We start from the raw sequence: 26,365 nt of genomic DNA on the forward strand, positions 1-26,365 counted from the left end.
TATATATATATATAAGGTCGACTGTTACTAATCCGGCAGCGTTGGGACCTGTGGGGTGTCGGATTAGTGAGCTTGCTGGACCACCGGTGGTTATTTTAGCACGTACAGTTTACCCAACAGCTAACCACCTCATCTTACCCTTAACATGTTGGCTGCCAAGCTAGTTAAGAAAAAAATTCCCCAGGGGACAAAAAATATTTAGCAAATAATTTGATTAGTAATTCTAAAATAAATATTGTAATGTCAGTGTTGTCATTTTTTTGCTTAAAATACCAAAAAAAATTTTTTTTTTAACGTTGCATATATGTGGCTGACGTGGCCCAGTAGATTACTTTATTTCTTGAGAAGCTGTGTCGGCCACATACGTGTGACGCTATTACATCATACATGTGAATGTTGTTTGTGACTAATTGAGATAAAATAAACTCTCAAACGTAGCAATAAGTTTGTCAGTATTGTTAGAGATTTTGTGAAAACAAGTTTGTTAGCGTGCTGTATTATCCATCATACTGTGTTGTGTTTTTCCGCAAGTTTGTACAAGTGTGTTGAAAAAAAATCTAAAAAGGAATGGCTAAAAGAAAATTACTAAAATAAGAGGAACTGAGAGAAATTGCTGGAATTTACAATTAAGCAGAGTTAAACTTCTCACTGCTGTCGAGTTTTTTCAGAAGTTCAACTTTATCTGTCTGTTATGGACAATGTACGGTGTTTGCGCTTTACACCCCGAGAGGCACTTCCTTTATGCACTGGAACCATGGCTGGGGCTAAATATGAGCAGGTTATAATAATAAATGCAGAAAAACAAGTGGGAATGGCTTGCGAGTGTTTACAAGTTCACGCCAACAACTGATGCTGTAACCAATGCCACCAAAACAGTAATGGCAGGTTGGTGCGCCGATCCAGGAAATTTGAAATTACATTTGCGGAATTAGCAGTGGAACTGGATTAGCGATGGCTGACCTGTATATATATATATATATATATATATATATATATATAAAATACATCTTTCAGACTTGCATCTTTCCAAGTATTAAAAACATTTTCAGTTAACCCTCATATGTATGAGGGTTAATATGTATCAATAGAGATCAAAGGATTTATATTCATTCAGTATTGCAGTGAGTCGTACTGTAGAGGGGCCCACAAAGGGTTTTCTTCATAGCACCACCTTCTCCAACCCCCGATCAAATGCACGACTCCCAGATTATTCTCACTTTTTAATCTAACTTAACCTAACTTTTTTTCTTTTAAATCCCTTACCTCACTCCCTCCTATGCACGGAGTGAGCTTAACTGGTATGATCCAGAAGAATGCTAGAATAGTAGATCCCTGGCCCAGCTCCATGTGACAGAGATGGTAACCAGATAGCAGCAGTTTCTGCTGACATCTGGGCTAAATGGCCAGTCACACAACACAAACAGCATAACCTAACAGTACACTATTATACTTTTACACCACTTCTTCTGATTGGTCTTTAACAGCACAGCATGGTCACAGTATACACAATGGAGTTGTCATAGTTTGATCGGGGCCACAAACACAATAAATAAAAAGAAAAGTAATTTCAACCAACCCTAGCAGAATGTCATGACTGCCAGGTTGGTAATTAAGGTCACACTTCTGTAAAATTATTTTACTTACAGCAAGTAAAATAATTTTTCATAATATTTTTAGTATGTTTTTCTCTAAATAATTATTTCATAATTTTTTGCTAAATAATTATTGATAAAGAATACAACTTTCGGTCATGGTATTCTTTATATAGCTATTCATACAAATTACTAAGGCACATTAAAATAAAATAAAATAAAACCAACCTGTTTGCAAAATCTCAGAAAACCAATAGTATACGTTTTTCCAGCTAAACAACATGTACCATATATCCAACTGGACCTTAAAAATAAAATAAAAAAAAAAAAAAAAAAAACAATTTTAGAGTGAAATTATTTTTTGCTAAATAATCATTTCAGTATTAAGATAATGTAAATAACAGAGCACAAGAGTCATTAATAGTAAGCACTGAGACTATCACCAACAGAGAAATTTGGTAAGCGAAAACTGCAAATAAGGATACCTATTCCTCATTAAGAAATAATTTCAATCCAATTCTGGTAATATTTGAAAGTTTGTTCACCAATTATCCTCAGGAAAGAGGTTCAAGGAAATAGTTCTGAAAGGCTCTGCTGTTAGTAAAAAGAGAAGAGAAGCTGCCAAATTGCATTAATTAATTGGAATAAAAAAAAAAAAGATAACAGATCTAATTCAAGTTTGCTTCAAACTTAGAGACCGTTACCTGCTTAACTTTACCTTGATAATAAATACCCAAAGTTGGATCCAAAATGTTGACAAGAAAGCAGTAATATTAAATATACTGGGCTTGCCTTTTGTTAAGAAACAAGTTTGTCTTTTGCCTAATTTCTACTTCAAGGACTCAATAAATCATATAAAATTACATAAATAACATAAGTCATGTGTTTAATTTTTTACATATTAATCTCACATAATGGCTATAAACACAATACATTCAGAAAAGTTATACTGAATAACAAAGCCAGGAAAGGTAAAAATATAAACAGAACTCAAATACAAGAAACAAAGGCAGAAACGGACAACCAGAAAGGAGAACTAAATAAACAAGTATTGCAGAAGAAAGTCTTTCCTCCAAACAATAGATAAACATTTTAATTACACTATAATGACAGTAAACTCAAGATACAACAGATACTAACAACAAACCATAACAACATGACCATTAAACAGAGCATTAAATAATAAAAAAAATTAATAAATTAAAAATAATCAACCATTAAGCTCCATTGTGCCAGAAGACCACATGGAAACAATGATCGATGAAATTCACTAACATAGCAGCACAACTGACAGATGAACTAATCAGCAGGACAACACAAAAGATTTGAACAATGCCGACTATTATGCAATTAAAAATCAAAGCTAGAACAGCTGACTGTACTCACTAAATAATGTCAACAGAGAAGTAATATAAATAATTATGTCTTGTTATCTTGACCAGAGACTAATTTTAAGGCACTATCTTCCTATATGGAAAACAGACAAAAGGCACATTATCCTTAAGATTGTCACATAAACTTATTGCATTTTTTCGAAAAATCACAGAACTCATGGAAATTATTTGATTTCCACTCAAAAGAATTAAGAGTTCCTTACATAGGGAATTACATTATGGATAATAATATAAAATTGTGACATGAAATTTTCTTAGTAATGCAGACAAGCTGTCAAACACGGAATTATTCCACCAACATACAGAGAAGCAATATGGACTTGTAGCATGACATGCATAATTATCCTGTATAAAGCAATGGTTAGGCTTCATCTCAAGACTATACAAGTTTGGAAATCCTAGTTCAAGAAGGATATGGATCTCTTCTGGAAAGACTGTACAGATGGGCAATAAGCCAAGTTATTGCAAGGAATAACCAATTCATGGATTAAACAGATAGTTGTACAAAACAAATGAAATCAGATAAGAGAATTATTTTTTTAAAAGCTGATAATATATAAGCTTTGCTCCCTTGCAATATTTTATCTTAAAATAGCATACCCAATAAAATAAAATCAAAATAAGAGATAATTTATTCGTGCTGTTAGTTATAAAAACTTACTTTATTGGCTGCCCCCTTATTTCTGCCATTATGTTGCTCTCACCACCGAGATATTCATAGCACAGACTAAGGAAGTTGTAAATAACAAAAGCTGCAAGAATTAAAATAATGTTAGGTTTTTTGGTTCACCTTCAGAAGTATTTAAACACAAGAAAATAAACACTTAAATTTATTGCATTAAGTAATTGGAATTAAATGATATGCATAAGTTTAATGCACAATTACTGTTCATGGGTTGAAGGTTGAGAAGATGAAAGAACATACTTGTTGACACTAGACTTGAATTTCTGTAGATTGTAATTTTCTGGAAATTACAGAAAATGGAAACTGAAGAAATAAATGAGGTAATTCTTCAGTGAGACCAGGTTAACCTAGTTAATCTCAATCCTGTCTAAAGGGAAATGTCTATAGAAAGGCAAGCAGCAGAAACAATATCTATGAGACAGAGGGTGGGGAGTTTGTTAGAGATGGGTCATTAATTAACCAAACTGACCTCTTCTGAATGGAATCTAGAAGCCCAAGAGAAGTTTTGGAAGCACTGTCCCAGATGTGAGAACAATATTCCATGGTGAATTTGAGATTTCTACGGTGAAAGTAGAAGTTCAGAATAAAAATAACACCAAGGGCAAAAGAGAAAACCCAGTTTTTTTTAGATGCAGAGGAATCAATATTTGTGATATGCTTGTGACAAGAAAGAGTAGGTCAGGGTAATCCCTAATAGAGATATGTGATCTTGTCTAGAAATCTGAGTCTCATTGAAAACAAGCATAGGAGCAGAAGAATCCTTTTTTGTGAGATGAAACAGGATTGAGATTAACTAAGTTAACCTGATCCCACTGGAGAATTACCTGGCAATTGGCATTTAAGGAATTGGTAGTGGATATTTGAAAAGTTGAAGCCGTCTGTGCAGAGCAAAGTTTCTCAAAATAGAATGTGGAATGCTGTTTTTTTGTTTGGAGATTTATTAGGCACATCGGCATCTGTGGCCATAGTCCGCCAGAATGTGGAATGCAACGTACTATCATCAGCAAAACCATGGATAGGATTTACATTCATTGGAAGGAGATCATTAATATACAAGAGAAAAGGGTGGGAGATATAACTGAATCTTGGGGAACACCAACATTAGTGGAGAATTTAAAAGACAGAGCCATTTGCCATCACCTTCAGCAAGTGGTCAGAGAGAAAACTGGATACAGAATTACATAAAAAAACAGTCAGAAATTCTTAACATGGAAGCACATTTGGCAAAACTCAAGCAACTGCTTGAATTTCACCAAACTCTCACTGAATTTGTCTACAGATGGGTACCATAAGCCAATGGATTGACACTGACAAATTCCATATTGTTGATCATTGATCAGATGGAAGGTTTCTAAATCATTTAGGAGTTGACAGTTAATGAAAGTGAAAGTGAAAATATGCAAAGGGGCAGAAGAATCCTTTTTGTAAGATATAAGACAGGACTGAGTTTTCGAAGGATTAAAATTAAGTTAACTTGGCCCCATTGGAGAATTACCTGAAGGAACTGGCATTTAAGGAACTGGTAGTGGATATTCAAGAAGTTGAAGCTGTTCTTGCAGGGCAAGGTTTCTCAAACCGGAAGGTAGAGTGCAATGTATTATCATTAGAAAACTATTGATAGGATTTACGTTCAATGGAAGGTCATTAATATACAAGAGGGTGGATCATCTTAAATTGTCGTATTCTCTGGCTTCCATGTTACTGAAGAGTCTGGCTAGCATCCAATTGTTGAAACACACAGGTTTTTCAATTTACATTTTTCTTGCTGACAGTGAAAATAACCCCAAAATAAGGGAGGTGATTAAAAAACTTACAAGAAAGCAAGTTTATAACAGCATCAAACAAAAAAAAAAAAAATCTCATTTCACCTGCCCATCCCCTCTAATAGTTTCTCTAGTTCTTCCTTGAATTTATTCAAGGAACTAGAGAAATCCACTTCCATAGCACCAGACAGAAAGTTGTTCCAACAATCAACTACCCATTGGCTGAAGGCAAAGTTCTGCACATTGATAAAATAATCCTGCGACCATCCTTTTACAATTTGAATTTATGCCCCCTGTCCCTCATGTGCATAGTCTGAGACAGAGGAAGGATTCCATCTGCATTTAAAGCCTTAAACACCTCAATCAGTTCTCTTCAAAGGCACCTAGACTCCGGGCACTGCAGTTTGGAGAAGTGAAGCCTTTCTTGGTAACAGTACCCTTTTGTTCCTTCCATTAATCTCATTGTTCTTCTCTGCATCTGTTCCAAAAGATCCATATCCTTCCTAAAACAGAGCTTCAAGATCTGTATGCGGTACTCAAAATGTGGCTTAACCACTGCCTTATACAAAGGGATAATTACTTCCTTATTCTGCTGGCAAAATTCCTGTATATCATCAACAAAAACCAATAAGCAGTCCTTGCAGCTTGGCTGCATTGTTCAGAGAACTTCATATCTGACTGCACAATTACCCCCAAGTCTTTTTCATTCTCCACTTCCCTGAGTATGGCACTTATGTAGTTTGTACATTAACCTGAAATTACTTCCACCCATATGCAGGAATTTTCATAGTTGCGTTCATAAGGATTGAAAATAAAGGTGGCATCAAAAAGTGAGATTCTGAATTATTTCTTGCCTACTTTAAGGTTATGCATGGGGTATCTAACTTTTTCCAGATGCACATGTGATCAAAAGCATACTTACAGGTTGAATAAGCAGAACATTACATGGACAATCCAGTAGGATATAGTGGAATATCCTGATGGGGAATAAAATTATACCAGTAATAACATGTATAGACTATTTACTAACATGATTTTTATCTTAAGCTGAAAATTTAATATTTTTAATAAAAAAATTAAAAAAAAAAATACTGTCGAGGATAACATTCAACTATTTGTTTCTTCCATAAAATACCACAAAAAATAACATTATGTACAAGGCTCATTAATAGATATTTTAGAGCTCTTGTAGCACAAAGTTTAATGCTCTAAGTTTATTTGTTTTGTTTCATCATAAATTTGAAACAAAGATGTTAACTGAGACCTGGATGTAGTGGGTCAGTAAATCAGAATGTCATATAATGGAAGATTTAACTTTCTAGATATTGACTGGAACTTGTGGGTTGGTCACTGCAGATTAGCAAGACTTTTGTGGATTGACTGGATGATTGTTTCTAAAGCAGCATGTTAGAGAGGCAACCAGAGGAAGTAATACTCTTGATCTAATTAACAGCAGTGATTGTTCATGCATTAAGAATCTGCAGATAAAAGAACCACTAGGTGGCAGCAATAACAGTGTACTGATGTGAGATTTACATAAAAATGTAACTAGCATCAAGGGTAAAGGGATGGGTTTTTGCTTTCGTAAAGGTTACTACAGTGGTCTCACACAGTTTTTAAATTCTATACAGCGGGACCAACTGATGATGTTACCAGAATTCTAATCATAGAAGCTACTATGATAGGCTTTTCACACCAACTAAGAAATACTGTTCAAGGTTTAGGCTTTAATGGATGAACTACTAAGACTCCTGGCAGAGAAGAAAATGCATGGGATGCATATAAATTATCAGACAACACAGAATGCCTATGTAGCCTATGACAGATATAAACTAGTCTGTAATCAAGTCACAAAGGAGTTTAGGCAAGCAAAAGCAGATTACGAGAAATCTTTGGCAAAGGATGAAAAGAAAAACATCAAAGATTTATTTACTTATGTAAACAATAAAAGGAAGGGGATGAATCAAATTAGTCCACTTAATATGGACAGTTTAACTGTTGATGATCCTGCTCAGACTGCTGACACACTGAATGAGTATTTTGCACCTACATTCACACATGAGGAAATCTTTAGTGAAGAGGACAGACTTTTATGGGACTCTGACAGGGAGCTAAATGATTTTGTAATAACTGAGGAAAGTGGAAGAGAAATTGTATTAAGAGAAGCAGCAAAGGAAATAAGCAAACTCTTAGCCATAATTATTAGAGCATCCTTGGATTCAGGGAAGATTACCACTGACTGGAGATTTTCGAATGTATCTCCAAAAATTCACAAAAGGAGATCAAAGGGTGACATGAGTAATTACAAACATATTAGTTTAACTTCTATGCCAGGGAAAATAATGAAGTCACTGGTTAAAGAAGTAATGCAGGATCATCTAGACAAGCCTGCAGTTGCACTTGCCTCATTTTAGGAAGGATGTAGAGCTGCTGGAATGCATACAGAGAAGAGGAACAAGATAGGCAAGGAGGACAAAGGGTTGCTCTTATCCACAAAGGCTTCAATTTTGCAAATTGCAACATTAGGAGACCAGGCACCTGCAAGTTGATATGATTGAGGTGTTTAAGGCTTTGAATGGATTAAGCAAGATCAATGCTGATGGGATTCTTCTGTTGCTCAGACCACAAACGAGAGAGGCACAAATTCAAATTGAGGAAGGATGGTTGCAGAATAGATGTGCGGACGTTTAGCCAACAGGTGGTTGATTGCTAGAACAAACTTCCATCTGCTGTTGTGGAAGTTGATAGTTTAAATAAATTCAAGGAAGAGCTAGACAAACTATTAGAGGGAATGGAAAGGTGAAATGAGACTTTTTTTTTTTTAGCTGATGCTGTACATTAGCTTGCTTTCTCGCATCATATACCACTACTAATGCTAATTCTTGAATGAGATAAATATGAAATAATGGTGAGTGAAGTGGAATAAGGTGGACTTCCATTATTATATTATACACTTCAATTGCATAAATTAAAGGACATTATATTTGAAAGCTCCATAAAAAGGATAAAAAAAAAAAACCTCACTTTCCTTAAAAGTCATTTTTTCAAAGGTTACTTCCATACAGAGATAACTAAGAATTAATACATTGTGATTACACCATGATTATTACCTTTGTTAAAAGTGCCATGTTCCATAATTCTGCCAATCCCTTGGTCATAGGAATTGCCATAATTCTGCCAATCCTTTGTTAATAGCATCACAATGTGATGCTATTAACAAAGGTAATAATTGCAGTGCAACAGTATATTATTTGAGTAGTTATATTTTATTTTCAGCACTTTACAGGCCTAATCCATTTATACAATGCAACTCTATTTACAATTATTTCTTACATAAAAATATATAGTTATGTTATTCCTTTAAAGTCCTTTAAAATTAAGTTCTCTTAAAAGTCCACTTTTTTTGACACTATCTTTCTGATATTGAAGAATTTGAGCTATAAACTGCTAATCAACTAGCTACTTCAGTATAAAACTTGGTAAAGGAATTAAAAAAAAAAAAAAAAAAAAAAAAAATTTATTATGTTCATATGATTATGCTGAAACAGAAAACTTTTTTTTAGTAAAACCAGTAATTAGTAGCTTTTTTTTAAAATTGTTATTACATACCTTCATACCAGTTTCTAACGCTGTCAAAATATACATAATAGCTGTCATGGAAAAACAATAGGCTCAGCCAGGAGTCAAAAGCATAGATAGGCACAATAAAGAGAATCCGAACAATCCACCGCTGTTCAGAAGGTCGAGTGTAGTAGCTCAAATGCTGGTATATCTATGGAAGAAATATATATATATATTATTATTATTAGCAAGGAAGCCTAAGGCTTCTGCTGCACCAGCCAACACAAAAAAAAAAAAAAAAAAAAAAAAAAATGCTGAGTTCAGAGAGAGAGAGAGAGAGAGAGAGAGAGAGAGAGAGAAGGGAATCACCAAGAAAGAGAAGAATGATATTCAGCTCGGGATCATGGGTGTGCCAAGATGTGAGCCATTTACATAACTTATTTTATTATATTTTTAGAGAAATCCCAAATTTTTAAAGATGAACATGAACAGAAAAGAAGTTGATAATGATAAAGGAGATGTGAAAGAAGAGCCACTGAAATATTACAAGAAAACTTACTAATATATAAATCTATTATTGTATTTATAAGTACATCACAATAATTTTGGTTATGTTAGAAATTAATACCTTTTCAAAAAGGTTTAAACATTGACATTTTTATATTACATAAAAATTAGATAGTATGAATCAGAGCTGTAATACTCAATATGTTCTACGTTGATTTTTTTTTTTTTTTTTTTTGATTTGGTAGTTATTGGCGCATCGGCTTCTGTGGCCATATTGCACCTCCCAAGGTTTTTGCAGTACTTTGATCCGAACCCGCGACCTTTGGGTTGCCGGGCAGGTACTTTACCCACTCGGCTAGCCCGGTCGGCTCTACGTTGATAATAATATTAGTAAATTAATAAGAGGAGTTTACCTCAATATAGTACGTGGAACACTTCCGTATGACACCCTCCAGAAATTAAAACGGAAAAAACGAAAAAATCGACAACTTACCGGTACATTAAAGTAAAATATAAATAATTAAATAATTAAAGTAAAATATTTTACTTTAATTATTTAATTATTTATATTTTACTTTAATGTACCGGTAAGTTGTCGTTTTTTTCGTTTTTTTCGTTTTTTCCGTTTTAATTTCTGGAGGGTGTCATACGGAAGTGTTCCACGTACTATATTGAGGTAAACTCCTCTTATTAATTTACTAATATTACATAAAAATAAAATAACACTTTTGATAAATTCAAAATGTTTTTAGTTTGTCTATGAAAAAAAAAAGATATACCTCAATAAGAAGAAAAGCAATATATTTTCTCAAAACTCAGAGAAAATGAATACATCCAGGAGAGGAGTACACACTGAGAAGATAACAATCTAACAGCAAAACAGCAATAAATATAAGGAATCGTACAGAAAATATGTTAAAAAAACATTAACAACTAAAATTTAAAGAAGTCAAAAATGAAAGAAACTATGGTCAGTGTTGGATTTAATGCTTTGCAAACATTTGTACATGTTAAAGTAAGAAAAGGCTGAAATTTCATTTAAAATAAATAAATAAATAAATAGCAGTTTATAGTAGTTTTGTCATGCTAGAGAATTATATGATCATTAACTGGTGACAACTTGTACAGTTGAGGACAAAGGGTTTACATTAGCCAGAAATGCATATAAATCATATTTATATAATAAGTCAGATATTAAAAATACAGAAGCAAAATAAACAAGTTAGTTGATGTATGCAGTGCATTACATTTCAGGTGAGTTGCATTTTTATTAAATGTTTTCTTTTCATTTCCTATGATTAATAAAAGCAAAAAGTAAATATAATTTTCCTCTTATCAATTAATTACTAAGACTAATTTTACAAAAAAAACACTTAATAAAACTACAGCAGAATCCAGATAAGAAGTTTTTCAAGGCACTGAAGGTTTAGAACTCCTTACATGGGAAAATGACCTAAGGCTATGAAATATTAACTACACAAATAAAAATGAAAAGAAACACACACATAAGTTAAAGATAATTTTTAAGTACTATTTCAGAATTTATAAATATTTCACTCTGCCTATAGGAAACATTTTTAAACTCAGGATTTCTAATAGCTTAACATGCTGTTCATTAAACTCTTTTTACCCAATACAGTGGGGCCCCAACATCCGATGTTAATTCATTCCACAAAACCCATTGTATGTTGAAAATATTGTAAGTTGAAACCAATAATACATTGATTTCCTGTAATTCATTCCCCAACAATGCATGAAGTAGGTATGAGAGGCATTCAAAAAATAAATTATACCTGCTGCCATCTCTTGGTATAATTGTGCAACAAATGTAGTGGCTGCGCAGAATGGAGTTCACATCATGTGCCCCCCGGTAGGTGAGTTTCGTTGACGTAGCGGTAACAGTTGTGTAGGAGCAAGCGTTCATAATGGCATGTCAGCTAGAATGTTACTCCAAGTTAGAGGTATGCAGAACAGTACGATTTTTGTGGGTGAAACATCTGAATTGTTCCGAGATTCATCTTGAAATAACAGCGGTGTATGGGGAGATTGCAATGTCACATCCAGCCATAGTGAAGTGGTGCCAGAAGTTTGAAAGTGGTCGCACAGAATTGACGTATGCTGATCGAAAAGGAAGACCATCAACATTGACCACTGCAGACAACATGATGCAGGTCGCAGAAATGGCAAAGGAGTTGGACATTTTGACAAGCAGCGTTCATTCCATTGTCTGTGAACATCTTGACTATCACAAATTGTGTGCACAATGGGTTCCTAGTTCAATGACAGACGAACACAAAGGTCAACATTTTTTGTCTTCTCTAGCCTTCCTTCAATGCCATGACTTCTTACATTGCATCATCACTGGTGATGAAATGTGGGTGAACCATTTCACCCCACAAACAAAGAGAGCATCTATGGAATGGAGACAACATCGCCTGTGCAGAAGAAATTCAAAGTTGCACCATCAGCAGGAAGAGTCATAGCCACCACCCTTGCACCCCATTGTTTAAATGTATCTCATCTCTACAAAACAGTTCCTACATGCTAGTTGTTACATGCAGATGGACAGACATAGTAAAGACAATAGATGCATATGCATATATACATGCAAATATGCCTAAAAAAGCTTAAATGATACTATGTAACAAATTTTCAAAATGGTTCTGTTTATCTGCATTTCTTGATGTTTCTTTACAAATCGGGGTATGCTAATTTCAAAGACATAACCACAGTTTTCATAAAACAATGGTTTGAAAGAAAAGTAAATATGCACTCTATATCAGATTTATTAAACAGTATGTTTAACTTCTACAGAGAGCAGAGCATTAATCTCTGCTAAAAGTAAACAAGCTAAAAATATCAAACATTAAAAAACAGCTCCTGGAGTTATTAAAAAAAATTTTCTTGAAACTGTAAAGTCCATTTGAGCACCTTTGTCTTTTATAGTCAGTATAATCATGATGAATTATGAAACAATGTTGGGGAAGGACGTTACGCGGTTGTTTTCCATTAAGATCATTACTATATTCAATAGCACTCTTACACCACGTGAAATTAATAATATACAGATAACCCTCGTATAACACGGTGGTTAGGTTCCCATAAAATATCATGTAGTGCGAAACACTGTTATACAGAACTAAGAACCAGTACAAAAAAGGGGGTTATGTTCCAAAAGCTAACAAATACACCATTTTTTTTTATAACTATCGGAAACTTAATTTTTATTAAAAATAGGAATAACCGAACAAATACTTGACAAACTGATGTCAGATAATGTACATTCATTTAATTTTATTCCTCTTCATCGCTGCTAAGCACAATCAAATGAGAATGTTTTCTCTGTTGCAAAATATCTTTACCTTCTGAACTTTCTTCTGCAGCATCTAGATTTTGTGTATCTTCTGCTCTCTATAAAAAATCAGTAATTGGGGTTTGTTTGCTTTTGCTTGATAGATCTATAAATTTCATGGTATGGAGTTAAGCATTTTTGAAGCTCTTTTTGTGCTCCTTTCAGTCGAAGGATCTGCATCCAAAAAATAAGATTCTAATTTCTCGGCTAAGTTTATGTCTCCCCATATGCTTTTTAGTGTAAAATTTGAAACTTCAGAATTTTTATCTGCACTATCATCCTCTGAATTCATTTAGTTTACCTCCAATTCCATTTCTGCCAAATCCAATCTCCAAGCTTCTTTTTCTACCAGTAATCTTGAACGCATTCAGTAGTCATATCATCAAAATCTTTCAAAATCTAGCAAGTTGTACTATCGCACTGATTCAGTTTTCTGTCAGTTCGATCATATTTCCTGAATGAAATGACTCTGGCTATACATTTTCCAAACACTCAGCTAATGTTGATGGTTGGTTTTACTTTGAGTGATAAAGCTAGGATTCCGATACAGTCCACAATTGAAAAATTTTTCCATGCTTCCATCACTTCAATAGATTCAGAATCAGTTTTTTTCCAAAATTTACTGCAATGATTTTCTGATGTAATGAATTTTAAAGATAAATTAAAGAAGTTGTATTAGGTGGTAGGAATATTACTTCAACATTTGGATGATTTAAATCTTTGGATGGCCTGGCGCATTATCCAATAGTAATGAAACTTTGAAATCTAGATTTTTTTTCCACAAGACTTTCTAAAAGTTCAGCAAAAGTTCAATAGCACAGAATCTAACTTAGGGATTTCCCAATAAAAGAAAATACAGGGATTTCCCAGTGTAGTAGTAGTAGTGGCATGTGATGCGAGAAAGCAAGTGCATGTGCTTATGCAGCAAAAAAAAAACACACCATTCCCTCCAAATGCCTGTCCAGTTCCTCCTTAAATTTATTCAATCTATCAACTTCCACAACAACAGATGGAAGTTTGTTCCAGCAATTAACCACTCGCTGGCTAAAGGCAAATTTCCGCACATTTATTCTACATCTGTCTTTTCTTAATTTGAATTTATGCCCCATTAGGTTTGTAATCTGAACAAGTGGAAGGATCCCATCAGAATTCAGCGTGCTCAACCCATTCAAGGCCTTATACACCTCAATCAGATAAAAGTGCAGGTGCCTAGTCTCCAGCCACTGCATTTTGCAGATCTTAAGCCTCTCTTGGTAAGATGATCCCTTCATTCCCCTTACCGATCTTGTTGCTCTTCTCTGTACACGCTAGGCACCTCCGTAGCCAGGTGGGAAGGAGCAGCAGTGCGTAGCACACACTTCTTGATTAGACCGGGGTTCGAGCCCATCACCACCAAATACGGAGGATGCGGAAAGGTCAGGGAATGACGACCGCATATCCCGGAGCAATATGGCCTTAGTTGCTAATGCTCCTAAAAACCAAACCAAATGCTCTGTACACGTTCAAGCAAATCTACATCCTTCCTAAAATGAGGCCTCCAGACCTGTACGCAGTACTCAAGGCGTGGCCTGACCATTGCCTTATACAAAGGGACAATCACCTCCTTTTCCCTGCTAGCAAAATTCCTATATATCATTGACAAAACCCTGTGACCTGCCCTGGCAGCCTGTCTGCATTGCTCAGAAAACTTCATATCTGACTGCACAATTACTCCCAGGTCTTTTTCATTTTCTACCACCTTAAGTGTAGTATCACACAGTTGGTACTTTTCTTTCGGGTTACTTCTACCAATATGCAGTATTTTGCATTTGTCAAGGTTAAACTTCAGTTGCCACTTCTTAGCCAATCTGCCCAAATTATCTAGATCCTGTTGCAGTAGCACACTGCCATTACTGTCACCTGCCAACCTTTGTATCATCTGCAAACTTCGACACTAAGCCTGATATACCTTCATCAATATCATTGACAAATATACAAACCAACAGTGGACCCAACACCGAACCCTGTGGGACTCCACTAATAACATTAGTCCACAAAGAGCAGCACCCACTGATAACCACCCTCTGTCTTCTCCCACTTAACCATCGTTTTATCCATTGTAACAACTTACCCTTAATACCATTCTGCTCCAATTTGTACAATAGTCTTCCATGTGCAACAGTGTCAAAAGCTTTTCTGAAATCCAAATATATGATATCAAAATTATTTTTAGCATCCAGTTCCATTGTAACCACATCATAATAACCAATCAAATTTGTCAGACAAGACTTTCCCTTAACAAACCCATGCAGCGTCTGAATTATTGCTGCAGTCTTGTCTAGATGATCCTGCAATGCATCTTTAACCAGTGACTCCATTATTTTACCCGGAACAGAAGTTAAACTAACTGGTCTGTAATTACTCATGTCACCCTTCGATCCCCCTCTGTGAATTGGGGATACATTTGCACATCTCCAGTCCGTGGGAACCTCCCCTGAGTCCAAGGATGCCCTCATAATTATGGCTAAGGGTTTGCTTAGTTGCTTTGCCGCCTTCTTTAATATAACTGGATAGATCCCATCCACCCCAGGTGATTTTCTTATGTTTAACTTCAACAATTTCTCCTCCACCTTGCTCTCAGTTATTACAAAATCATTAAGTACCCTGCTACAATTTGATAACCTTCTGCCATTTTCAAACCTTAATAATTCCTCATGTGTGAATGTAGATGCAAAATATTCATTCAGTTTGTTTGCTATCTGAGCAGGATCATCAACAGTCGAACCATTGATGTCAAGTGGACCAATCAGATTTATCCCCTTCCTTTTAGAGTTTATATAAGTAAAGCAATCCTTGCTGTTTTTCTTAGCATCTTTTGCCAAGGATTTCTCGTAATCTGCCTTCGCCTGCCTAACCTCCTTGGTGACCTGATTACAGACTAGCTTATATCTGCCATAAGTTTCTGAGTCGCTTGATAATTTATATGCATCCCATGCATTTTTCTTCTCTGTCACGAGTCTCATTAGTTCATTTGATAACCATTTAGGCCTAAACCTTGAACAATATTTCTTAATAGGTATGAAACTTTTAGTAGCATCCACGATTAATTCCTTGAATGCTTCCCACTTAGAATTTACTGTTGGTAATATTGTCAGTTGATCCCACTGTACAGAATTTAAAAACTGTCTGAGACGACTGTACTCACCTTTATGGAAGCAAAAACCCTTTCCTTTACCCCTGATGGTAATTACTGCCACCTAGTGGTTCCTTTATCTGCAAATTCTTAATACATGAATGATCACTGCTGATAACTAGATCAAGAGTATTACTCTCTCTGGTTGCCTCTCGAACATGGTTCTGCAGAAAACAATCATCCAATAAATCCACAAAAGTCTGACTAGTGTGTGAGTGACCAACCCACAAGTTCCAGTCAATATCTGGGAAGTTAAAATCCCCCATTATAAGATATTCTGATTTACTAGCCCACTATTTCTCTGTACAACTGTTCATTGTACTCATTCGAGTCATTAGGCCCAGAACACACTCCTACTCTTATTTTTGCTTTTACAGTTCTTATGTCACACCAAACTGACTCAACAGTGCACTGTTCATCTATATCAAATGGGTGCACTTCTTTTGACTTTATGTTTTTCTTAATTAACAGCATAACACCTCCTCCCTTCCTATCCTGTCTATCCTTTCTGTACACATTATACTCCCCAAATTCTAGTTCTGCATTCCTTATATCTGTGTGACACCACGTCTCTGCTATCCCAACAATATCCGCCTTTGATGTCTTGACCAACACTTCAAATTCATCAAATTTATTTACTATACTTCTAGCATTGGTATACATGCACCCATTCCTAGTTACCCTAACACATCCCATATACCCACCTATTTCACGATGACTGCAATCCATCCATGAAACCCCCAACACCCCTCGCTCCAGATCACTACTTATTCTAATAGACGTTGTGCAAGAATCACCTTCACCTCTGCCTGTGGCTACTGTTAAATTATTAGTCCTTGTATCCCCCCAAGATAGCAGTTTTCCAACCCAACTAACACTGCCTCGATAGCATCAGCAAATATTCTTGCACCCTTTCTATTTACGTGTATCCCATCCCTGTAGAAGCAGTCTCTCCTGTTAACAAGTACAGACAAGGGTGAAAAAAATTCTACCCCTTGAGCCTTGCACAATCTTTCCAGGGCCGAATTGATCGACAAGGCTCTCGTCATATACTCCCTCCTATTGTGTCTGAGCAGAATTGCAGACACTTTCAAATTCAACCCTAATTCACGGCTTGTGTTCAACAGTGACCTGTACTTGTTAAGTAATTCTGCCGGTCTCCTACTCTTAATATCATTAGTGCCAACGTGTACAACTATATCACCTTTTGTGCCCTTAAAAAATGATATCCACTCTACAACGTCATCAACCTTTGCCCCTGGTATACATACCCTGGTCCTGTTCCACCTATCCTTTTTACAAAGCATGTTCCCCGTTTCCCTGACAATAGAGTCACCAACAACTACTAGTTCCTGTTGGACTAGCACATTCTGCCTTGGGGGGTTGCCGACATCCCCCATGGCAATATCATGTTCTGTTCCGGAGAGTTCGGTAAACATTTCACAAGTTGCACATTTTTTTTTAGGCTGTGATGCATTGGAGAATCGCCCCCCTCAGTTCACCCCCTGAGTCACAGCACTCCTACCACTTTGTGCCCGTTGCTTTGCTGCTCTAGTCTGGGGCATGATACTTTAAATTAATAAGATCAATAAATTTAATTAATTAAATGTCAATACTAAGGTATCTAATAGAAACAGTGATGCGTATTACGCTATATAATTATATGTTAGAGCTACCTAGTTACCGCAATTAAAAATTTGAATTCCCTACCACTCTATACAAAAACAATGGCTGCAAGATTTGAACGAAATAACGGTTTTACGTATATTAAGTAGTAATCTACAAACACTCTTTATCTAAAATAAAAATAACTAGCGTAACTATAACTATAACACTACGTATAAAGTACAATATAAAATAACAATTAGCTAAATAAAAAGGCAAACGCTTATCGCTTTTTCGGAGCCTGTAATTCGCAGCTGTAATTTTTAAAGAGTCAGTGTGTGTATATATACATACATACACACTGAACTGAAATCACACTGGCGTGGGTGATTTCACGTGCTTTCGAAATGTGAAGCCACCATTATTTCATTATAGTGGAGCTCACTGAAAACTAGGAAGTTTTGTTTGTATCTTCAAAAGTACGTAAGAAGTGGAGTTACTGTATTTCGCTAATTTTGATGCCTTATTGCACATTAAAGTGTCAAAAAGATTGCACTATGAAGCCGCACTGAAATGAAAAGTTATTGTGTATGCAAAAGAACATGGAAATAGAGCTGTGGGTCGACATTTTGACATTAGTGAAGTAAATGTTCGTCATTGGAGAAATGATTGCAATTCCATATTTTCGTGCAAAGCAACAACCAAGTGCTTTACAGGGCCTAAGAAAGGAAGATTTCCACAAGTCAATGAAGCTGTGATACGTTCTGTAATGGAGGCAAGCGCAAAAGGATTACCCATCACTTGACAAGCCATGCAATTGAAAGCCGGAGAAATTGCCAAGTCTCTCGGAATAGAGAAAATTTTTAAAGGTAGTCACGGCTGGTGCAATAGACTCATGCGTCGTAGTGGATTATCGTTAAGGTGCTGAACCTCTATCTGTCAAAAAATTCCTACAGACTATCAACAGAAGCTGATTAACTTTCAGCGACAGGTGATGAAACCCCAGTCTTCTTCGATATGCCTCAAAATTAGCCAGTCAATGCTAAAGAAATCAAGATTATAAGCACGGGTTACGAAAAGCAGTGCATCACTGCTGATGGTCAAAAGTTGCACCATATTTAATTTTAAATAGAAAAAAACATACCGAAGAATGAACTTTTCCCCAAAGATGTTATTATGCGTGCACAAATAAATGGATGGATGTCAGCAGAGCTTATGGAAGACTGGCTAAATGTTGTGTGGAATAGACGTCCTGGAAGTCTTCGTAACTCTCCTAGCATGCTAGTACTTGATGCATTTCGTGAACATTTGTCCGAATGTGTCAAAAATAAAATCGTGCAAAAACATGGTGACTTGGTTGTGATTCCTGGAAGCATGACTAGCCAACTGCAGCCACTTGACGTTTCAGTCAACAAACCATTTAATGATTACTTGAGAAAGGAATATGAATCCTGGCTGTTGACCAACAACCTTCTGCTGACACCTTCCGGAAAAATTAAGAAAGCGCCAGCATCAAAATTTACAGAATGGGTATCAACAGCTTGAAAGCTGATCCCAGAAAGAATAGTACAGTACTCATTTAAAAAATGTTCATCACCAATGCTCTCAATGGCTCAGAAGATGATATATTATGGAATAATGAAGATAATGACGGCTTAGAAGAATCTGACCCTGAATGTGAAGTAGACTCTGATATTGACTCAGATGCAGATATTGATGGCTCAGCAGATTCAGAAGGAAGTGATGAATAACATACCTACTGATAAATACTGGTACTACTATTGTTAGTAAATTGAATTCTGTTGTAATAAAAATATTTATTAGATTTATTTTAGTGTTTTATTTTATTTATTTTTCTTAGAATCAAAGCTTTTTTTTCTGAAATTAAGGTGCGTCTTACAATCGATGGCATCTTAGAATCGAAGAAATACAGTATAATATATATATATTTATTTTATTTATTTACTTTTTTTGCATAACAACTAGCGAGCCAAAAGCAGGGATTCACAAAAAAGAATGGAAATGTTCAAAAATTACATCCAACATAATAGCAAGGTTTCCCCAGCATCAAAGCTCAAAAATACCATGTTATGTTAGGTTTGCCGCAATTCTCTAACCGTGTTAGAGCGAAATTGTGCTGTAGAAGTACCATGTTATACGGGGGTTGCCTGTAGTTTATTAAGCTATTCGCGTAAACTATTATACATTAAGGTGACATTTCGTGGTCTGATGATGGGTATCGGTAAGATACGTCCTGAAACGTCACCTTAATGTATAGTAGTTTAGACGATAGCTTAATAAACTATATTATTAATTTCCCATGGTGTAGAAGTGGTACTGAATATAGTAATAATTTTAATAAACATTAGTGCCCATCACAGTTTCAACCCTATTCCTTGGTATCTCTTCTCTAATGACAGTATGCCGTGTTTGATAATCTCTCCCCATTCTCTTCCCTAACACTGCCCAGATTTAGTCTGAAAAAATCCAGGTGAGAGTGCAAGTAATGGAACTTGACCGACATTCTGTATCCTATTTTTCTGTAATTTTCAAACTTGTCAATGACCTTGGTAATTTTCACTCATAATGTTACCAGGAAGGCCATTCACTACAAGGCAAAATGACTGCTAGGCATTTTGCTCAGAGTCAGTCATTTTGGCTACCTTTCACTTTTGCATCAGACAATGTTCAAAGTGTCATCTTCAGCATCCAATACTTTAACAAATCATTTGACCAGTCCAAGCTTGATAAGGAGTGGTGAAAGCAAGACTGTTTCTTAGAACAAAGGGATTGTTTATTAGATTGTGTACACCAGACTACAACTCAATTATGGCAAATCATTCCCTCTTACTGTAGTACTGATCTGCCCTGCTGGCTGTCCCAGAAATGAGAAAGTAAGGGAACTTAGTGAAACCACCTTGCAAACCTAGAAGGAATCCAAGTATCTTGAAGTTTCCACAGACATCCCATTTATACTGGTTATACTTTATCTTCTCTAACACATGCTTCACATTTCCAGTCTTAATATGAACAAAATGCACACCAAGAATTGATGGGCATATATTCCCACTGTGAGGCAATGCAACTTTCAAAACTTTTATTTGAACTGTCTGCGAAAAGACACCACACTTCTGGACTGTGATTAATACTAATTTCTTCATAAAAACCAATCAATCAAAATAATAACACAGAGATGCTGTAACAGTGTAAAAATATGCTTAAATGACATTCATTTTCTGTATGTGGAAGTCTAGCAGATTGGATCCAAAAGATTCTAGTGCTTAAATGTGATGCTAGGAGCTCTGCATCCTATTTGGTTTTGGTTAGATCCCAAGTCCCTCACTAAGTTATCCAATTCTGATAAGGGAAATGTTACACTTTACTTGAAAAGCTTCTGGGGTGTAATTACAATTATCCTGTTTACCAGATTCATAATCCAATCTGAAGAATCATGACCGGAAGGTGGTTTGGAAATTGGCAGATCTTCATTGTTTGGCACAAGAGCAACAGAGGATAGTATGCTGGGATGCACTACAGCTTTTTGACCTAAAGACTTTTTAAACTTTATTATATCCATCATACAAAAGTAGCAGTTTCTGTGATGGTTTGTGGACTCTTGATATTCAAAGTACAGCAAAAGGCATATACATACAACCTGCCATGAAAGCATCCTTTTAACATTGCTCTCAACTACCACAGTAAAAATCAGGTGTCCACAACTTTTAGTTCCCTGAAAACCCAAAAATGAAAAGTATTAGAGGGTATAGTACTTAGTACCATATATAGGTTGAAGGCTAAAAAAAACCAGAAGATACTTGTTGACACTAGACTTGAATTTCTGTAGACTGTAATTTTCAGGAAATACGTGCGAAGGAAGGATGTTCCAGAAAATAGAAGTAGAAGGAATAAAAAGGAAGGTAAAAACTTGGTTCTGTGAGTTTGGACTTGTACAGTGAATGCAGACTGCCTAAAGCACGTGTTCAGACTGGGTAGAAGAGAGTGAAGGAATTACAGACACCAATTCAGAAGAACAATAAAAGTATCTATAGAAAATGCATACAACAGAAACTGAAAATTTATAACAAAGAGAGTGAAGAGATGGATCATTAATTAACTTGATTGACCTCTTTTAAATGAAGTCAATAAGCCTGAGAGAGATTTTTGAGGTATCGACTCAGATTTTGAGCTCTATACAGACTAAGTGCCTGTTCAGAAGAAAAATAATGAGGAGAGTGGAAAAGAAAAGTTTTTTGATGCACAGGATGCAATATTTATAATGTGCTTATGCCAAGAGAGATTAGGCATCATGGTAATCCCTAATAGAGATATGTAATCTTGTCCAGAAATCTGAGTGTCACGAAAGGTGAGCATAGGAGCAGTAGAATAAATTAAATAAGTTTTTTCTCCCTATTGGAGAATTACCTGGAGATCAGCATTTAAGGAACTGGTAGCAAATATTCAAGAAGTTGATGTTTGTGCATGTTAAGATTTCTCAACCTGGAAGGTGCAATGTAGTGTGGTATCATCAAAAAAAAAAAAAAATCTATGGATACCACACTACATTGCACCTTCCAGGTTGAGAAATCAATAGAAGATAGCCATTAATAAACAAGAAAAAAAGGAGAGGGAGAAAGAACTGAACTTTGGGGAAGACAATCCCCCTACTACTGTCACCCACAGTGAGCATTCACAGAGAAAACTGGATACAGAATTGCAAAAGTCAGATGGCAGGCCACATGATGGAAGCTTTAGAAGACCTTTATGCCAAACACAATTAAAAGTCTTAGAAATAAAGAGCAACTATTCGGGCTTCAGCAAATTTTTCCATCAAATTTATCCAAAGATGACTAAAATAAGACAATACTAGCAAAAAGGCCTTGAGAATTGGGAATAAGTATACCAGAAATAAATACTGCTACAACCAATGAAACATTGTAATGTGGGTGGCAATTTATTTTAATGTTGAAAATTTGGACCGTGTGTATAATGCTCATCATCATTCCTGGTGAGAAGCACTCCATATAGCTGTAGCAAGTTCAGATACTAATCAAATTGTGAAAACCCACATACGTCCTATTATGTAGTGGTCATTTTGCAACATAATGAGAAATGGTGATCTGATCTAATAACATGGCAAACATTCATTAGCAGAGGCATATGATGCAAGAAAGCAAGCTTATGCAGCATCAGCCAAAAAAAAAAAAAAAAAAAAAACAATTCACCCCTCCATTCGTTCGAAATACCTGTCCAGCTGAGCCTTAAATTTATTTAGGCTATCAACTTCCATGGAATGGAAGTTCCACGGGATGGAAGTCTGTTCCACCAACCAACTACCCGCTGGCTAAAGGAAAATTTCCGCACATCTGTCTTTCCTCAATTTGAATTTATGCCCTCTCAAATGATTATTCTGAGCAAGAGGAAGAATCCCATCAGAAGTGAGCATGTGCAAACCATTCAAAGCTTTATACACCTCTATCAGATCACTTTGCCGGTGCCTAGTCTCCAGACACTGTAATTTGCAAAATTTAAGCCTTTCTTCGTAACAGCAACCCTTTGTTCCATTCACTAATCTTGTTGCCCTTCTCTGTACTCTTTCCAGGAGCTCTACATCCTTCTTGAAATGAGGCCTCCAGACCTGTATACAGTACTCAAGGTGTGGCCTGACCATTGCCTTATACAAGGGAATAATCACCTCCTTATCCCTGCTAGAAAAATTCCTGTATATCATTGACAAGACACCATGAGCTACTCTTGCAGCTCGTCTGCACTGCTCAGAAAACTTCATATCTGCCTGCACAATTATCCCCAGGTCCTTTTCATTCTCTACCACTGTCAGTGTAGTACCACAGAGTTGATAAGTTGCTCTGGGGTTGCTGTTTCCCCATATGTAGTACTTTACATTTGTCAATGTTAAACTTCATTTGCCACCTCTCAGCCCATCTGCTCAACCTTTCCAGATCCTGTTGCAGCAGCATACTGTCAGTAGTGTCCTTAACAACCCTGCTAGCCTTTGCATCATCTGCAATCTTGGACATTAACTTGATTGACTAAGCTTGATATACCATCATCAATATCATTTATAAATACAGAAAACAACAATGGACCCACCACTGAACCCTGAGGGGCTACACTAATAACATTAGTCCACGATGAGCAGTGTACATTGATTACCACTCTGTCTTCTCCCCCGCAACCACCCCTATATCCATAGCAGCAATTTGCCTCCAATGCCACACTGCTCCAATTTGTGTAGCAGTCTTCCATGTGCAACAGTATCAAAAGCCTTTTTAAGATCCAAATATATAATATCAAAGTTATTCCCCGCATCCAGTTCTTTTGTGACTGCATCATAGTATCCAATCAAGTTGGTCAGGCAAGACTTTCTCTTAACAAAACCATGCTGCGTCCGAGCTACAACTGAGGTCTTGTCTAGATGATCCTGCAGTGCTTTAACCAGTGCCTCTATTAATTTTCCTGGAACAGAAGTTAAGCTCACAGGTCTATTATTATTTGTGTCAGCCTTTGATCCTCCTTTGTGAATTGGGGTCACATTTGCACATCTCTAAAAGCAACTTTCTTTTGGATGAACTGCAAAAATTCAAGTTAAACATTGTCATGTTATCAGAGACAAAGAAAAAGGGATGTGGAGAGCAAATAATGGGAGAATACTACCATTTTTGGAGTGGAGCTGATAAGAGTGAAAGAGCAAGAGCAGGAGTTTCTACTGCTGTTAAAAAAAGAAATTGAGACACAACATCAAAAACTGGCAATTTATTAATGAAAGAATGATCTCATTGGAACTGAAAATGTACGGGAGAGAAATATGTATTTTGGGAATATATGCCCCGACTAATGACACCACCAATACCTTGAAGGATGAATTTTGGGAGGATCTGAGAGAACTAATAGAAAAAATTCCTAAGAACAAAGGGATATTTCTAATGGGAGATTTCAATGCAAGAGTAGGAACTGAACAAAATAGCAAAGTTATTGGAAGATTTGGAGAGAAATAGAGGAATGTCAACGGAGATAGACTATGCAATCTTTGTGAACAGTTCGACTTGGGAATAAACAACACATTTTTCCAACACACGGATATCCATAAATATACTTGGTCACAGGAGACAAGACAAATTAGATCAGTTATAGATTACATTATTTCAAAACATTCAGGGACATATGTATTGAAAGATGTCAGAGTTTATAGAGGAGCTGAATGTGGATCTGACCATTTTCTTGTTAAAACAACACTGAGGTGGAACTGGATTAATAAAATATGTGTGGACAACCAACAATGCAGGGAAGGAGAAATGCTATGAGTGGATCAATTTAACACTGACCTACTCCAGGACGACAGCATTAGAAACAACTTCACCCAGAGACTGGATGCTGCAATTAACATAGAGATAAAAGGTAATACTGAAGAAATCTACAAATATTTAAAAAATACTGTTAAAAACATAGCTCATGAAATCCTAGGCAAAAAGAAGAGCCAAGGACCAAAAAAGACCTGGATTACAGAGAAAGTAAGAGCTGCTGTAGAGGAAAAGAAACTTGCATATCAGAAATGGCTGGGTGATAGGAATGATGCATATAGGAACATTTATGTTGAAAAAAAGAAAATAGCCAATCGGTTGGTAGTAGAAGCGAAAAATGAAGAATGGGAAAGGAAATGCGCAACTATTAATAGCAAATTGGGCTTCAAGCAATCAGCGGAATCATGGAAGGTCCTTAAAGACTTGAGAAAACAGAATAAACACAATGCTGGTTTGCAATTAATACCTTTGAAAGACTGGATGGAGTACTACGAAGGACTTTTAAAAGAAGACAGGGAAGAGTTCAAGACGATGGAGGATTTTGGTGTAGAAGACTCGGACTTAAAAGTTTCTGTTAGGGAAGTGGAACTCCTGCTAAAGGAAGGAAGGAATGGCAAATCACCTGGACCTGGAGGAAGAGGAGTGGCTGTTCTGATACAAAAACTGTTAAATAGTATACTGAGAGGAGAAGAAATACCGAAAGAAATGATAACAGGATATATTACATCAATTTATAAGAAGGGCAATCGGAAAAGCTGTTCAAATTACAGAGGAATATGCGCCCTGAACCCGCTGTTAAAGATCCTTGGAAAATGGATCAGGAACCATTTAGAAGCCCGAATCGAGGTATCAGAAGAACAAAGTGGTTTTTCAGCTGGGAGGTCATGTATAGATCATATCTCAACAGTACGACAGATCCTTGAAAAATGCCAATCAAAAGGAAAAAAAATCTTTGATTTTCATTGACCTTGAAAAGGCATATGACAGTGTTCCAAGAAAACTCTTATGGGAAGCACTGAAAGAGGCAAATATTGATGGACAACTGATTAACATTATTAAGGCAATTTACAGGAATAATAGATGCAGAATTAAAGTGGGATCAGCTTTGTCACCTGAATTCCACACTTCAAAAGGCTTATTACAAGGTTGTTGCATGTCACCAACACTTTTCAAAATTTATATCGACATCTGCCCAAGGTCCTGGTCAAAAAAATGTAATAAAATGGGATTACCGATTAATAAGAACACCTATATTCACAATTTACTTTTTGCAGACGATCAGGTGGTGATAGCATAAGACTTAGAAGATGCAAAGTATGCATGTCGTCAATTGTTTGAGGAATATAAACAATGGGGTCTAAAAATCAATTTTAGCAAGACTGAAATGTTGTTTTCAGGGCCAGGACACGTTCTAAATA

The 26,365-nt window shown here is 36.0% G+C and overlaps 1 protein-coding gene across 1 annotated transcript in view; it reads right to left on the reverse strand.

Moving 5' to 3' along the window:
* The window catches only part of LOC150082193 (transmembrane protein 184B-like), a 162,644-nt gene that overhangs the window by 59,147 nt on the left and 77,132 nt on the right, over positions 1 to 26,365 (reverse strand). Inside the window, exons 3-5 of the mRNA XM_090379161.1 lie at positions 9,044 to 9,206; positions 3,648 to 3,738; positions 1,821 to 1,896 (exon numbers count right to left, since the gene is read on the reverse strand). Of these exons, the coding sequence (XP_090235287.1) occupies positions 1,821 to 1,896; positions 3,648 to 3,738; positions 9,044 to 9,206 (330 nt within the window). The remainder of the gene's footprint in view (positions 1 to 1,820; positions 1,897 to 3,647; positions 3,739 to 9,043; positions 9,207 to 26,365) is intronic.

This window comes from Mastigoproctus giganteus, chromosome 8, assembly GCF_048544385.1.
Source record: "Mastigoproctus giganteus isolate SK-2022 chromosome 8, ASM4854438v1, whole genome shotgun sequence".
NCBI lineage: Eukaryota > Metazoa > Arthropoda > Arachnida > Uropygi > Thelyphonidae > Mastigoproctus > Mastigoproctus giganteus.